Consider the following 17,134-nt stretch of genomic DNA (forward strand, 5'->3'; position numbering starts at 1 on the left):
TTCCCCCCCCCCCCCCCCTCTCACCACTTTTTCTCTTTTCTCTTCTCCTCTAAACCGTTACGCGGCACGCACGAATTTTCGTTATGTATGAATGAATAAATATGCAAGACGCGAGCGACGGAGACGACGACAACGACGACGACGAAAAGCGATGAGGTGGAGGTGACGGTAACGATGACGATGAGAACGATGACGATGACGAGTGGTGATGATGACGATGATGACGACGAGAAGAAAAGCGCGAGCCGCGATGTCGAGACGTGTGGCGCGGCTTCGCGCAACGTATCCGTACTTTAGTGTCTTCCGTGCAGGTGTTCCGTAAACTTTGACGTCAACAAGAGAAAAGTGTACGGCAAGGTGACTCTTCGCCGCCTCCTGCAGCTCCGGCGAAGTTACGATGCGGGTGCTATGCGAGAGGAAAAAAAACAGAGAAAGAGAATGCATTAACATCGTGGAGCGAGGCCATGGTGAAGACTGTGAGAGCGCGGAATTGCAAACTAGGGCTAATGATAAGTCGATAGCGGGTCGAGGAGCAGCTCTCGTCGAATCTCTCCCTCAAAATCGAAGCATGGGTGAACCGCGGTAACGCGGATCATGACGACACTGATGACGTCTGATTACTGTGGTGATACATTATCGCGCAATTAGTCGGCTATAATTAGTCCACTCGCCGACTGACCGTGTTGCGTCAGCGGCGCGACGGATTAGATCTGTTCAGTCCGTCGGATGAGAGATTCGGTTGGTTTTTAGTTGCCGTTTCTATGCTTGCTTGCTATGTTGATTTTCGACATACCGTTTGTGATGTACCTCGCGCACTTTAGCGCGGGTCTGCCTCTGATGCGGACCGTAACTCGCAATATCAAAATTAGCTTAGCTAAAAATTAAGTTAAAAGCGCAAAATTAATAGGTGCCGATCTCGCCAGGCGAAGTTCACCGCTGGCGATTGAAAAATCCTAACGTCGCGAGTCTTTTTCCCTTTCCTTTCCTCTAGAGATGTAAAAATATACTGAAAAATTTACGTTTAAAAATATACAGGATGTCCGATTTGTTACGCAGCAGTGATGTATAGATAGAACTCATCAAACTGAACATAAAATTCCTCTACCATTTCGCAAACGATTACGTAAAATTTTCAGTTATCAATCAAAGAAGATTGAATGATCACGCGCCATCACGGTAAACGAACTGTGATAGCCATATCTGCCGTCGTATGCTGGCACATTAGATCAAACTGAACAAAATACTCCTGTACTATTTTCTAAATAATCATGTAGATTTTTAGTCATTAATTAAAGAAAATCGACATATTATCGCGGACGATCATAAAGTTAATTTTCTTTAATTAATAACTAGAAACCTACGTGGTCATTTGCAAATGTAAAGGACAAACGTAGAAAACTATTCAGTTTGACAATATGCAAGCACGACAGACGTCGCCATTATAGCTCATTTACCGAATCGAGCGCATCATTCATCAATCTTCTTCGATTAATAATTCAAAATTTGTTTACGAATGGTAGGGAAATGATTGTGTTCTCAGTTTGAGTGCATATACATGGTTGCATAACGAATTTTCGGATATCCTGTATATACAAGGTATCTGATACAACGTGTATCAACGCTCGAGTGCGGATACAGCTCATCTAACTAAAAATTCTATACTATCTAATAAAAACATTCTATACCATTTTTCACAAAAGCACTATGTGAATATTGAGATATTAATTAGCCCTCTATTACGCCATATAATTTTCGAAAGTTACCCATATATTTAGACATTTAAAGCCTATTTCTGTTTGTCTACCACTATGTGTCATTATGACCTTAATCTTTTCAGGGATACTGGTACATATGTGTGCGTTTAGATACGTTCAGTTTTTCTTTTCTAATTCGAACATTATAGATAAAATATAAGGAATATAACCATGAATAAATATTCACCATAATTCCAAAAGAAAAGAAAAACCTCGTTACATGATTGACAGATATATTTATCACTTTAAGATTAAATTGTTTTTTCTGATATTTACCTCTGAATTTTTTATTCTACTTCTGATTAAAATTTCATTTAACTTACTTTGATATTCTGAAATTTATAAAAATGTTTTTGATTCTATTTGACCTACTAACTTTATCAAGAACTCCTCTTTAGAACCTTTAAAACCTTTAGAAATGGTTTAGAATTTTGTATATTTCCTATAATTTAAAGGCGTTAAGTAGAAACTCAGTTTCCATATATATATATATATATATATATATATATATATATATATATATATATATATATATACACACTATTTCTTTAGAATATGAAGATGTTAAAAAATACAGGTCAAAAGTAGAACTAAAATTTCAATTCGGGTATATTATCCTTAAACACGATCTGTTCATAATAGTTATTAATTCCTATTTCTTACACTAGAGAGCATATTATTTAAAAATAATTAAATATTTATAAATTTGGCTATTAATTTACATAATCGAAATTAATGTTTGACGTTCTTATGTTAAATCATCTTTTAAAAATAAAAAAGAATCGAGACATGGAAGTTTAAATAAAATAAGATAAAATAAAATTGACGAATCAGTGTACGTAATAGAATGAACTAGATAAAGCGGTTTAAAGAAACATATATTGGGCTTGTTGATTGTCTTCTAATAAATGTCGATGAATGTCGGCGGGCAGCGAGAAGCAGCGTGAAACGTAGAAAAAATAAAAAACGTAATAGAACATTGCGAGCAACAAACAATGCGATTCAGTTTCACGTCAGCGTAATCCTGGACCGCACGTCTAAATTGACAGTTGTTACTTGAACCATCAAAATCAATATTATTATTACTAAAATGTAGTTATAATATCTCAATAAATTAAATATTTTTATGTGGAAATACAATATTGTAATTATTTTCGCTATCAGAGAGCAACACGCTAATATTACTAAAACATTACCTTAAGATGGTAAGGTAGTTATTTGACAGACATTGAAATGATATTGAATGACACTGAATGAATTTAACCCCGCAAAATAACCTTATATTAATATATTTGGATTTAAAGTTTATTAAAAGTCCCATAGAAAAAAAGAGAGAGAGTAATATTTTAAATTCATGATAACATCGCTACCATTGTTAGCAAATTACAAGTTTATTAAATTTAATATTGATATAATATTTTTGTGCTACGTTGGTGTGGGATCTCTTTAGACTGCACTATATGGCTCATTCCGCCGCATCGCGCACACGATTTGCCAAACTCTTTAAATTAATATCTCAATAATTACCACGACTGTTCGCAAAATGGTACAGGACTTTCTTATTTAGTTCATTGAGTTCTATTTGCACACAATCCTTGGATAGACGTTATGTCAGACACCTTGTATATAAAAAACAAAAGTTCATATTCAAAGAAAAAAGAAAACAATCACGAGCCTCACGTGCGAGAAAAAGATCAAAGCGCCCGATTAAAAAAGAAAAACGAAAACAAGAGGTAGTTACGTAACCTGTAAAATAATTTCTACTGTGTATAAAATATTGACACATACTTTCGGCAGGGGCAGGCACAACTTCCGCTGGAGCTGCAGGCGTCGCGTCTGCGGGCGCTGCAGCTGCAGGTGCGGCACCCTCGGCGGGCGCAGCGACTCCTTCGGCCGTCGGTGGAGCACCTTCCGCTGGAGGAGCAGCAGGAGCGGCGCCCTCGACGGCTGCGGGAGCTCCTTCCGCCGGCGCAGCCGCAGCAGCTCCCTCCGCCGGCGGTGCCGGGGTTCCGCCTGCAAATTTGCTTGTATTACTGGGATTATATGATTTCTATCACGGGGGATGTACGATCGATCACAATCACCTCTTACAAGGTATCTCTTTTGGGATCGGCGAACCAAAAACGAACGTGATTAACATTGACATTGATCGATCGGCATTAACTGCTCAGCCGGGCAGCACGCGAGAAAGCTTTTTTGAAATTACCGGCGAACGGAATGCTCTGCAATTATGACGTACTGCCTTGATTTATCATTTACGCGCAGCTCGACATGAAATGACGATATTGAAAATTAACAGGGGAAAGCGCTCCGATCGATTATTCGCTTAAAATTCGTTTAAAATTTTATTTTCCTTTGCTGAAAATATATTTTAATTTCTACTGAACACATGTATGACATATACACGTATGGCATATACACAGAGAGTATTTTTCTGGGTAACGTTAATATGACGTAAACTGAAAAACGCCATATTAGTCTGTTGTGATTAGGATATATTTATAATGTTGAAAAAGATTGCGGACAAGTCCGGGAGATTTTATACATTGTGTTAAAAAAATATCTGAATAAAATATTAATTACTGTAATAATATATAAATGTTGGCATTAATGTGCATATATTTCAATTACACGAAACAGATATGCTAATTCCTACCATTTTTACCAAAAAAAAAAATATTATTTAACAGAAATTCTTTCCGTGTACGTCACTCTCCTAACTAATAAATTAACGTATTGTTTTATGTTTGACAAAACAACGCCCGAATCGAAATTTAGAATTTAAATTTTTTCACTTTTGTTTAGCTTTATGATAATACCACATTTAAATTAAAATCTCTATTGATACACATTATTATTAGACGTATAACTGTTATATTTATAAATACGCAACTTTATTTCTCTTTTCAGTTCGTCTGAACCAGATATTCAACATTAAAAAGAAAAGATATTATGAGAAATACAATTTGTCGTTTTATTTATCCATTAAGGGCACGTCAAAGTGGATGATGAATTCCAAAAATGTCGATAACGTAGAAGCGATTGTCAAAACGTCTTGTGAGATAAGCATTAATACGATCACACTATTCGTTGTGTATTTCTTGAGTGTATTTCTTGAACGTATATCTAGAGATTTTATATAAATGTGCGCTGATTATTATATCCTATTTAGGCTGTGTTCCGAAATTCACCAGCACTGAAATTCTATAGATAACATAAACTATAGATTTTCAGTATTGGCAGTGAATTTCGGAACACAGTCTTAACGGAGAACATAACTACGCATATACAGAAATCTCTCTGCAAACTTTTTGTATATTTTTGAGATTCTAAATATAGTTTTAAAGATAAAGCAATGTTCTTTGAAACTTTCCTGAGCGGAGCAAGCACACATTTCATAATGCAAGCTGCAGGATTTTTATATCCGGTAAATATTTAAGCTAACTAGCAGCTCAAGATGTTAATTTTGTCATTTTTATTATTTTCATCATATATTGATCAATGCTCCGATCCATTTCTCTACATATTTTCATTATATAAATGCATTTCTGTGCATTTTTCATTATATAAATGTAATTCTGTGTAACCAATACAACACAAACCTCGCGCAAAAAACTTAGTATTTTATTAAAAGCTTTCAAATTAGCATATCTGTTTTATTTGGGATACGACTAAATTATTTTTGAAATATTTCTCTGTGCTATCTGGATATCGTAGTCATTCACCAATAAAACATTGTACATATTTTTTTAAGCGAAATAAAAGGAATAAGCAATGCAGGTATATTTTTCTTCAAAAAAACGTTAAAAATCACGTTACTTTACAATATTTTCAATCAGGTAGATATTGTTGATTTTGCATTAACATAGTTATATATATAAGTGTGCCTCCAATTATCTAGTATATTTGTACCGTATAAGATCTGTCAATGAAGACTTCCTTGACGCGGTATTATCTTCTTTTCTATTTTTGATAGTACTTATGTCCCCCCTCCCCCCCCCCTTGTAATTAATAATGTTTTTATTTCAACATGTACCATCAATTTTTGATGATACATGCTTAACCTTTAGACTGCCGGGAAAGCCACTTTTGTAGCTAAAGGTTAAGAATGTATATTCATGATTCGATTTTACTCTTTAGAATAAGTAAAGTGTACGCCATCAAGTTACTTATTGTTATCATTATTTTTTATCTGTTATTCTTAAAATCGACGAAATTTTCAGGGTTAATGTAGAAACAAAATTTCAATTTGGGCGTCCAACGAAAAATATTTTTAAATTGTCCATACATCGATACGTGGGAAGCAAGTAGAAAATATGAAAAAAGCAAAAAAGGTTAACCTTCGACTGGAGGTGCAGCGGGTGCAGCGCCTTCCGCGGGTGCACCTTCGGCTGGAGCGGCAACGGGTGCAGCGCCTTCAGCGGATGGCGCTCCGTCGGCAGATGCAGCTGGCGCAGCAGCAGGTGCACCTTCCGCTGGAGGTGCAGTTCCTTCCGCGGGTGCAGCTCCTTCCGCCACTGGTGCGACTCCTTCTGTAGGTGGCACGGCACCCTCTCCTGGGGTTGCTGCGGGCGCGCCTTCTACAAATACAATGAACAATCGTTAACATTCACTCTTAGGAAGAAGCTTCCAAAATCATATACGATAATAATAATAATATTCGGTTGTGTAATAAATAATTTCGAACCTTTTTAGGTAAAATAAAATGGTTGTATTTTTATAACGAAATACTTTTATAAAAAGATAAAATAAAATAATCGTATTTTCATATAGTTATAATTTTATGAAATAATATATATGCTGTTTGTCTGTTTATAATTTTCTGCTATCTTTCGCACATATTGTATTGATAAAATTATATCAACATAAAAATATAACCATTTTATTTTAGGTGAAAAATCTGATATTACGCAATCCGATATTACAAATCCGATATTATACTAATAATAATAACTTTATATTGTACGTTGAATTTATATAATATATATATGAAATATAATATATATGTGAAAAGTGGAATATTAAGGGAGACTGAGGTAAATTAGAAAGAACCATACATTTTGTTTATGTTAATTTTCGTTTATGTTAGTTGCTTATTTTAAGAGAAACAATCATAAAATATTGCTTTCTGAGATAAATATTTTCTCTTAATTTTTATTAGAATATTGGAAAATATTGCAATTAAAAAAAAGAAAAGTTTGATTTGGAAGCAACCAAGGAAATCTCGAAATTTCGTCTTAATATTCTTCATAGTGAGAAAATAAATTTGCTATAAATAAACGATATATCATTAATAAAAATAACATTTTTTGCTGCTGTTATATATTATTTTGCGTTATAAACGTAATTTTTATTTCATTTTCAAAAAGTTCAAAAGTTTTCAAAATTTATGTATTAGATCCGGAGATATATGCGACTGAAAATGTTGGGTTACACTAACCCATGTGCTGTTAAATCGTGTGGCGCATATAGTGCTGTGTCTGAGGGTTAAGACAGTGCGACGCGATTTGATGTGTGAAAATTTACCAGTGGGAGCTGGTGCAGCTCCGTCAGCCGGGACTGCACCTTCTGCGGAGGGAACAGCCGCCGGAGCACCTTCGGCTGGAGGTGCCAGCGAGGGTGCCGGTGCTGGTGGTGCAGGAGCCGGTGCGGATTCTGCTGGTGCAGGAGCCGATGCAGGGACCGGCGCTGGTTCTGGTGTTGGTGTTGGTTCCGGCGGTGGTGGTTCTGCCGCAGGTGCTTCGGCTTGTTCGCCTTCCTGTGTGCGAAACGAGAATTTCTGTGAATTGCGTTTATTGGTCGACCGCATGCACAACATATCGTTTGTGAGACTGGCGCAAAAGTTTCCTCGTTTTTAACCGTTAAATTCCGACTCGTATGAAGTTATCGATTTGAGTATTAAAGAGGAAATGTAGGAATTCGAGTCGAAATTTCGAATATACTCTGAGTTCCGCAGATGCTGATTCATGCTTTTTTACGTTTCTGTTTAGCTTTATATTGTTGCATCGAATTCGGAATTTAAATATCTATCGGTGATTATGCCGAATTGTGCACAACCATTATCTTTGCCGATATATCTTTTTTCTTTTTACACGTTTTCAAGCCTCAATCCTATCGAAATTTACGTCAATTAAAAATGATAAGAAACAGATTGAAAAGATACTCTATTGTTTTATTATATTTAACTATTTCTTATATTCGTAGATTATTTAATATTTGTTTTCCGCAATAATATATCTACAATTAATGTAACGCAATATATTGATTATTGAAATTAAAGGCAAAATAATTTTTGAGATAATTAAATTTCAAGTAATTCTTATATAAGTCCATTAATATTTAACTGAAGAGGATGGCAGTAAGTAACTATATTGTAACATCAAGATAAGACAATAATTTGTATAGCGTTATATATTAAAATTCTTCATTAATTTTTTTTGAAAATTTGACAGAGTTTGCAAAATTAATACAGAGTCCCGAAATTTTAACTCAGAAAGACCTTGTTAAATGTCAATGAAAAAATACTGATGTGTTACTTATTTTATTTATAAGAGTCATTAACACATCGAAATCGCTTAATTTTACTTTTAATTCTTTTTGGCAGATAAGATGAACCTTTGCGCCAATCAAATAAAAGATATTCGATATCAAATGAATTTGATACTGAATATTTGAAATATTTGAAAACGATAATGCGCAGCCTAATCAAACCACGATCCGACATAATATTTTTTCCGGTCAATTAGATGATCTTTATACTAATGACTATATCAGTGGAAAATTATTGAATCACTACATCTGTAGTCAGTAGTATAAAAGTCATCTAGCGAGCCGCAAATGATCCTAACCTATAGTAAAGGGAAGGAACGGGAGTAGGATCGAGGGTGAGCAGAAAGCGAATAGAACGCGCCGAACTCTGATCAATGCTATCTTCTTTAACACATTGACTTTCATGATTTCCATTGATTGTACAAAAACTTTATTAATATTTAAATTATCAAAGAGCTAGTAAATGAATGTAATTCGAGATGTATGTCTCATTGCATTAGCTTTCTATTAACTGTAAGACCGATATTTTGCATTCAAATGCAATTAATTATTCATTTTTGCAATTAATTATTCACTTTTGTTTTTCTTATTTGTTTATAAGAAATTATAATCGTTTTTAAGAAATTATATTAGTTATATGTTACATATAACTTATTGAGACGCGTGACTAAATTATAGCACCGATAATAGTGATTATAAAAATAATCCACTCGGAATCGTGAGAGTAAGTCTCATTCAAACTTAAAGTGAATTTGACCCCATACGAACAAATATTTCTATTGTTTAAAGTGAATTTATTCTTGTGACGGTGCAAAAAAAATATATATATATGGTCAAAGCCCATAGCACGGGCATTTCTAGGATTAACTGATTAATGTGCGGAACAATTAAGTATTTTGGTCAAAGCTCGAAATAGCTTTTTGTTCCGGTTTTTAACTGGTGCGTTTTTAGTTAATCCCAGTACACACACACAGTGACTAACATGGCTGGGCGAAGATCTCCAATTGAAAATCAAATTTAACTCTATCCTACAGTATTGTATCGGTTGTTAAAAAATGCACATTTATGTAACCAACGTTCTCACAATGACGTAAGCTAGGGTTAAGTTAGATTTTTAATGGGATAGGAGACTTAGCCCAGCCGTGTTAGTCACTCTTAGAATTAACTAAAAACACACCACCCCGATAGATAGATGTACGTAAACTTTACAGTATCTTAAGTTACGAAATGTAGCAATATTTACTCCCTTATAACTAATCAGATTGCAATCATATTTACGGACTACAGTGATGAAATAATACATATAAAATCGATAAAATTTACTCAATACAATGTGACAATCAATGTATTCAAAATTTAGTGCACATTTGATTCATATAATAAAATTTAGAAATTTACGGCACATTTAGTTAAAATTTACATCATGCAATAAGTGAAAACAATTTACTTTTTTAATTTATATTTACGTCATGTTAGGATTATTCATATATCCCTCATGTTATAATTATTTATTAATTTAAATTGATTATCTCTCTTTCTTAAATATAGTATGATCTTGCAAGTTTATTTCTTTCCCCACAGATTTTCATGACAATCACAGTATGTGATATTTAATTTTTTATAATATTCAGTTTATGGCAACTTTGTGTACATATGGAGAGTTAAATAAATATATCTGAAATGAACTATAAATTTATGTAATGTCAATCGATATAAATATTTGTTTGCATCAAATTTACATAAAGTTGACTATTCCTTTATTTGAAATAAAGAAGTAAATGTGAAGTATATTTATATATGACAAATTGCAGCATTATTATAATAACATTATTATTATGAAGAATTAACAGCACACATTACATAAATTTGTAGTTTATTTCAGGTAAATCTATTTAACTCTCTATATGTACGTAAAGTTGCTATAAATTGGACAAAAATTAATTATCACATACTATGCTTGTCATGGAAGTCTATCGGGGCAATAAAAATAATTTTTAAAAAATTTTAAAGTTTCCATCATTTATTGTTTCACATTGTGATAAAAATCTATCTGGGAATTTCACTAGTCAATTTGTAAAAGCTGCATCCTATATCATATAATATTGATATTTATCGCATAGAATGACGAAATAAAAATACGAAAAAATGCAAAAAGTTATTAAAATTTATGCAAAACAACATGTCGTGTAAAATGTAATATGGAAATTTGTGTACAGTTTTTAGTAGATTTGTTGCTAACTCAATGTAACAAAATATTTACATCATTCTATGATATGAATTTAACGATTAATTTAATACAGTATATTTGCTCCACAAATATAACGAAAAGAATTGTAAAGTTTCCGTCATCGATTGTCTCGTGTCGTAACAATCATGAAAGTTTGTGCTGCATGGGACATGAATGAAAGTGACGTGCGGTACCTCGTTGGAAATACGAACACAACGTTACGACCGTGCCACCAACTGACTGACCGACCGTCCGACGTCCGGCCAACCGACAACCGGAACAGGACGACTCGACGTGACTGTCGTCTCACGGGAAGCACTCGCGGACAAAACAGAATTGCACGTGCAGCTGCGCGAGCCGTTACCAACACGCGTATTAAATTGTGTGATTAACGGTCAGCGCGCACGTTTCGCAAATGTAGTCGTATTAAACCGCCGTTTATAGATACGTCATTTGTCCCGCTGCTCCCGATAATAATGCTTTATGCAACGCTCAGGCCACCCCGCTCCAGCTTACGACATACACCGACCGCGCTCTCTTCACCCTCCTCTCCCTTCCTTCCTCCCTCCTGCCCCTGAATCGGTTTCCCTCGACGGCGTTTCGCGCCATAAATCATCGCGGTCATTATATGATCGCGAATATTGTCAAGATAATTAAACAATGTGCACGACACCCGGCTACGATTATAAATACGGTCGAATGGACTGGAACGCGTGTCGGAATACGACACGAGCGGGATGGGGGAGGTGGCGTTTCGTGCCAGCATTGCGGAAAACGGTTTCGGGAAATCGCAAAATAAACAGGCGGGTTGAAAATCGACGCGAGCCGTCCGATGAAAAAGGAAGCCCGGACGTTTGTTCGGAGCTAATATAATAGCGCTTTGTTGGGAGTGCCGTTTAATTGGATACATCAATGTCTATTATCGGTGCGTAAATTGGCGCGATAATTAATAATAAACGAATGAAAGGAATCGCGACGATAGAAAACCGCAAGTTGTACGCGAGCATTAAACGCCAACGTGGAGAACTGATCCCCAGAATCACGACAAGCTCGGCCGAGGAAAAGATGCTGGATTTGGCTTCTGGCTTGGTATCGCGTTTCTTGCAGATTTGTTTTTGATGAATATTTCAGTTTATCGGTAACGGTAGCAACAACGCTCCTCAGTAGTGAGGAATATGAAGAGAATATTATATAACAGAAAAAGATATGATGTATATAACCAGAAATATTTAACTTAAATTAATTATATTAAACATATATTTGAGCAAGTAGGAGCCAAACGCTGATGTTGGAGTGAATAAATATTGAGGTAATAATAATGTTTGATATACTTATAAACATATATCCCGGATAGATTTTCCAATCTTTTATAACGTACACGGTGACTCACCTTCCATTAGCCTTCAAACCAACCCTGTAACTCAATTTTTAATATTAATAATAATTAACCTTCCTAATTATATATCAACCCATACAACGCAACGTCTAAAATTGGGACATAAGTCGTCTTAAAAACATCTTAGGGATGTCTTATATTCCGATTTTAGACTTTTTGTGTTATGTGAGAAGATTACTTATTTTTTCACTCATAATTTTAGTTGCGAAAAATACCATCTCGGCCAGGAAAAAGCTAGTGGGAAAATTGGCAAGGCATTCCCCCCGGCAATAGAAAAGACCAGGCGTTTTATTCTCGAAAAATATCGGGTACGATATTCTGTAAAAAGCTATATAATGTTACGTATACTATAGCTTTTCATCGGAAAATTGTATGCGATATTTTTCGAGAATAAGACTTCAGGTTTGACTCTTTTGGAAAGCTGGATCGCCTAGGTTATAAGAGACTAGAAAACTTATTTTGTACGTGCGTTTACACTGTCAAACATTATTATCCTCCCAACATTTAGTAAAATATTTGTTCCAACATCAGCGTTAAGCTCCTATTTGCCTGAATATATGTTTAATATGATTAAGTTGTATATTTTCGAGAGGCTATGTATATAGAACAGGAATATTTAGTTTTGTGACAGCATAGTTGTATTATCATAGTTACTTTATGTAATAGTGATTTATATGATTGACATGATACTCTTTTTACGTGAACTATATCAATATAGTTCACGTGATCTCGTTATTAAAAATGTGATCTCGTAATTAAAATTGAATTGGAGTGACGTTTACCATGAATACATTCTAGTTGAAGTAATCAGATGTCACTATACTCAGCAATAGTATTGTGTTTGCAGTAGCTTGATTACTTCTCCCATATTTTACTATTGAATTTGATTAGCACAATCGGATTTATATGTGGGCTAACCATAGTCTTTTTCGTGTATATATAATTGTTTTTATATATAAATTCTTTTCAATTTTTCCATTTTTTTCTAAAAGTATCGAAAACAGAGAGTTTCAGTAGAATTTATCCTGCTGAAGAACATAATAAACTTTATTAAGTTTTATAATAAATTTTTTACTTAAATTTTGATATATATTTTAGTTTCTAAAATATAAATAGCACATATGAAACTGAAAGATAGTAAATTGAGAGACAGAATGTCGATTTATATTCCTTGATTACAAAATTCTGTAATTTTTACTATAAAATGTAGTGATCCTAACAGTTTTTATTGTAAAATTTTCTATAGATATATCCTTATAAATCAGTAAAGATAAGGACGATGAGAAGAGGGGGGACGGGAACAGAGGAGAGGAAGTAAGGAGAAAATTTGATTTGACCAATCATATTTTTGTAAGAACCAATCCGAGATCCAAATCCAGCATTTTTCTACATCGTGAAAATCTCAAATACCAAAAGAAACGATAATTGGGCGTCATAATTAAACAGAAAAGAGTAAGCGCAGAGACCACTTCCGAAAATTAGATTGAAAATTAGAATATTAGATCAGTTTTAATCCGATCGACACACCTTGACACTGAATTTACAACGGCATCATTTGATCGTGTCTCGTCGATATTGAACGTTTTATTTTGAAAAATTACCTCTGAGCGAAACACTCCTCGAATAGATGGAAGAAAAGGAGTAGATCGATAAGGTAATGCATCGATAAGGTAGATCGTAAGTAGGCGGAATATATAAGGTATGTTCTATAATACGTTGTGTGTCAGACGCATGGATACTGGATTATTAACTGTCATGTTTTATTATAACCTAACTTAACCTAAGAGCCTGTGTTTATTATAGCGAACGTGATAAAGCTGTGTCGAAAGCGTCACTCAGTAGCGAATAGTTATGAAGCGAAATCCGGTTAGTGACATACCTACCGTGTTACTGGATATTGGCTTATCTGCAAATCAAAGAGCTCTCGGTATTATTCTTATCGACCAATTTTTTGGTATCCGCGAGAAATATTCCTATGCATTTTTCACTAATTTTCCGTTAGATCCTCCTCGAAAGTCAACGAAACGCGTAAGGATAAAAATTTACCGAAAGCTGAATGTCTTTTGTTAATTGTCTCCTCGTGTCGCGATATTACTTCAACCGGCATTGGAGATGATCGATTGGATTTTCGCAAATATTCTCGTAATAATGAATCTGCTCGAACGATTAAGAGATGATTGAAAGGAGTTATATTTCTCACAATTTTATGGCTAAGAATCAGTTAGTCTCTCTTTCGGTCGATTATTACATATACTACATCGTTCACTCGCTTGGAAAAATGTATAAACGACAGTAAACAATGATTATCGCACATATAAAACATCGTACATTATCTTGTTACACTTATACCATGGGTTAAAACGTAAATCGTCACAAGTGGAACATAAAGGGAAAATATGAAAAAGAAGAGAGAGAGAGAGAGAAAGAGAAGAGAACATAGGAAAATGATCACACACAGAAGGTTTTGAGTATCGTTAAGTATTTTGTTTTACAATAAACCTTAGTTTACTAAGGTAACATCTCCCCCCTCCCCGTTGTTACCGTTACATTGCATATCTTCCATCGCGGTTCGATTTCGCGGGGAGGGACAGATCCGGTCTCGCGGATTTCGCACGCAACTCGCGGCTCTACGATGTGATTTTTACAAGATCTATTACAAAAATAAAAGGAGACAAGAAAAATACGTCGTGTCCATAAAAAAAAGAATAAAACATAAATTCGGGCGCGAGTAGAGTGAGCCACGGATCGGATATTGGGTGTCATAAAATTTCGATACAATCCTGGGATGTACACGAGCAATCGTGACGGATGGACGGACGAACAGACAGACAGACGAGCAAGATTTTTTGCGTGCAACTCACACGACAGCGGGATATTGAATTAATGAATCGCTCGATTGACGAATTGTTACAAAAAAAAAGAAGAAAAAATCAAGAAAGTGAGAGAGACAGAGAAAGAACAGGAGGAAGGTGTTCCGTGCGGAGTTGTCGCGTCGGTGGCGGTTATTGACAGCGGACGACATTCTCTGGATGTCGGACGTTGATCGTTGTTGGGACGACGATGATGACGATTACTCGGGAACGTCTCGGGAACGATTGTCAACTCTCTCTCTCTTTCATGCCTCAACCGGGGTCGGTGGTGCCGCTTCTTCTTCCTTTACCTTCTTCTCGTCGCCCTTCTTCGACCAGTCTGGCTTCTTCTGCAAAATCGAAGAAACGTTGCGTGAAATACAACGGCGTGAGCTCATTATACGTTCGAATTAGACTCGCACACTGGTTAGCGAGCATGGAGAGGGGGGGAGGGAGGAGATGTGAACGCTCGCAAAGCCTGGGGTGTTGGCGTTGGCTGTGCTGAGGGGCAGGGGGTGGCTGAAAACTTGAAAACGAACAGAGTTGCTGTGCGATCTAGGGGATGGGGGACGTGTATACGCCAAAATTCTACGATCTAGACAAAAATAGCTTCGCGCTCTCGTGGTTGTCGCAACAAATTGCGTCGCCGCGACAATTCCTCCCCGAGTGCCGCGCGCTTCTGCTACATCGGGGATCGCGGCAATTTCCCCACCGGATCTCTCGCTACCGAAAAATTCCTCTCGCGACATTCTCAACGAATTCTCAAGTCGTCAAGTCGACTCGTTGCTGCGTGCTCGGCTCTCCGAGCGTCTACGAAGCCGTGCAAGGCTGTTAGTGAAATGTAAAACGGCGACAAGTCCGCAACACCGCGGGAAAAAAAATACATACAGAAAGAGATCACGGCGAGGAAAATAGCGAGGTAGTGAGCGCTCGCTTAAAAGTGTTGCTGAAAAGAAGTGTGTGGCCAAAAATTGCGAGGAAATTAATGAGCGCGCCTGCGCGCGACGTAGACAAAACACTGAAGAAAATTTCGCGTCTAATCGGCGGCGTTATTTCAACGTGTTAAAAATGAAGAGAACTTCTCTTCCGCCCGTAATGCTCTCCGTTCTCCCACTTGGCACTCATATGCACGCGCACGCAGGCACGCACGGAATCTATCTTCCCTTTTATCTATTCTTATCTATTACACACACATATATCTATTACGCAACACATATCATTCACTTTTACGCAGGCATGCTGAGCTACAAATTGGCTGTTAAAGTTTTACCTTATCTTTTGTCACGTTCTGCGAACATAACGCAAGAGCAATATTATTAGTCGACATAGAAGACATATAGGCACACTGATTAAGCGTACATTTAAATATTACTTAACGAATAACGCGTCGCATTCGTGGCTCGCGTGCTTCATGATGTGCCAGCCACGATCGACGGTCATCACGTATATTGATGTGCTCTAAGAGACATTCCTCGATTGTACATTGTCTGTGTCATATATGTCTCTTATTATTATAATTAGGATCATATATATATTACCATTATAATCAGGATTATTTATACGATTTTCTTTATGTTTATATGTTTAGAAATTATAATAGTAATCTTAATTGCTTAATAGCAAGTTAACAAGTAATCTTAACTGTAATAGTCAGATATATTCGTGATGCCGGGTGTACACACTGCGTCATTTATATCTCATCGTTGTATTTGAACTTTCTTGTACGATTTTCAATCTTCTACACCGAAAAAAGAGATATGGTGCATATAACCAGAAAATTTTAGTTGTGAGCAGCGTAGTTGTATCACCCTAGTTATCTTCGCGTTATGATATGACTTAGCTACTTTGTAGTTATCAACTACATTAATGTAGTTGCGCGTGATCTAGTTCTGCAATCGGTTGGGATAACATTTGCTGTGGATATACTCTGGTTGGAGCAACTAGATATCGTTGCTGCTGCAACATCAGTAATTGCTTTGTAATTGCAATGGCATAATTAGTTGTCCTCTATTTTACTATTGTATCTTGTTGATACGACTAGATTTATGTGTAGACCAACTATACAGTTTTTTCGGTGTATGTAATAAGAGTAATGTTGAAAATCGTACAGATAGCTCCAGTTCAGATAATCAAACATATATGATGTCGGATCTCTGCGCCATCGTAACTATGATTGCTTATATGATTTTCAATCTTCTACGTAATATGTATTCGAGTTGAAATTTTGATACTACGTTCAATATTCTTTAATATTTATTTTGATATCCTGAAAACTGTTGCAATCTCTTTTGATTAACGAATTAATTTCGCTGAGAGATTTTCTTTCGCATCTACAAATGATATTTTATACATTTTTGCC

General features: G+C 35.7%; 1 protein-coding gene across 12 annotated transcripts in view; it reads right to left on the bottom strand.

The window, feature by feature from the left end:
• Window positions 1-18: 18 nt before the first annotated feature.
• The window catches only part of LOC116847227 (troponin I), a 62,094-nt gene continuing 44,978 nt past the window's right edge, over window positions 19-17,134 (bottom strand). For 5 of the 12 annotated variants that reach the window (XM_032821981.1, XM_032821982.1, XM_032821980.1 and 2 more), the window contains 7 exons: window positions 16,046-16,063; window positions 15,087-15,125; window positions 7,281-7,512; window positions 6,095-6,334; window positions 3,543-3,767; window positions 794-874; window positions 19-406 (listed from right to left, as the gene is read on the bottom strand). In XM_032821981.1, the coding sequence (XP_032677872.1) occupies window positions 393-406; window positions 794-874; window positions 3,543-3,767; window positions 6,095-6,334; window positions 7,281-7,512; window positions 15,087-15,125; window positions 16,046-16,063 (849 nt within the window). In that variant the 3' untranslated portion in view covers window positions 19-392. Of the gene's footprint in view, window positions 407-793; window positions 875-3,542; window positions 3,768-6,094; window positions 6,335-7,280; window positions 7,513-14,386; window positions 15,126-16,045; window positions 16,064-17,134 lie in introns of those variants that run through there. The other 7 variants (XM_032821989.1, XM_032821992.1, XM_032821990.1 and 4 more) reach the window with 3 other exon arrangements.

This window comes from Odontomachus brunneus, unplaced genomic scaffold (assembly GCF_010583005.1).
Source record: "Odontomachus brunneus isolate Ranch 3 - 2012 unplaced genomic scaffold, Obru_v1 Obru_scaffold_075, whole genome shotgun sequence".
Lineage (NCBI taxonomy): Eukaryota > Metazoa > Arthropoda > Insecta > Hymenoptera > Formicidae > Odontomachus > Odontomachus brunneus.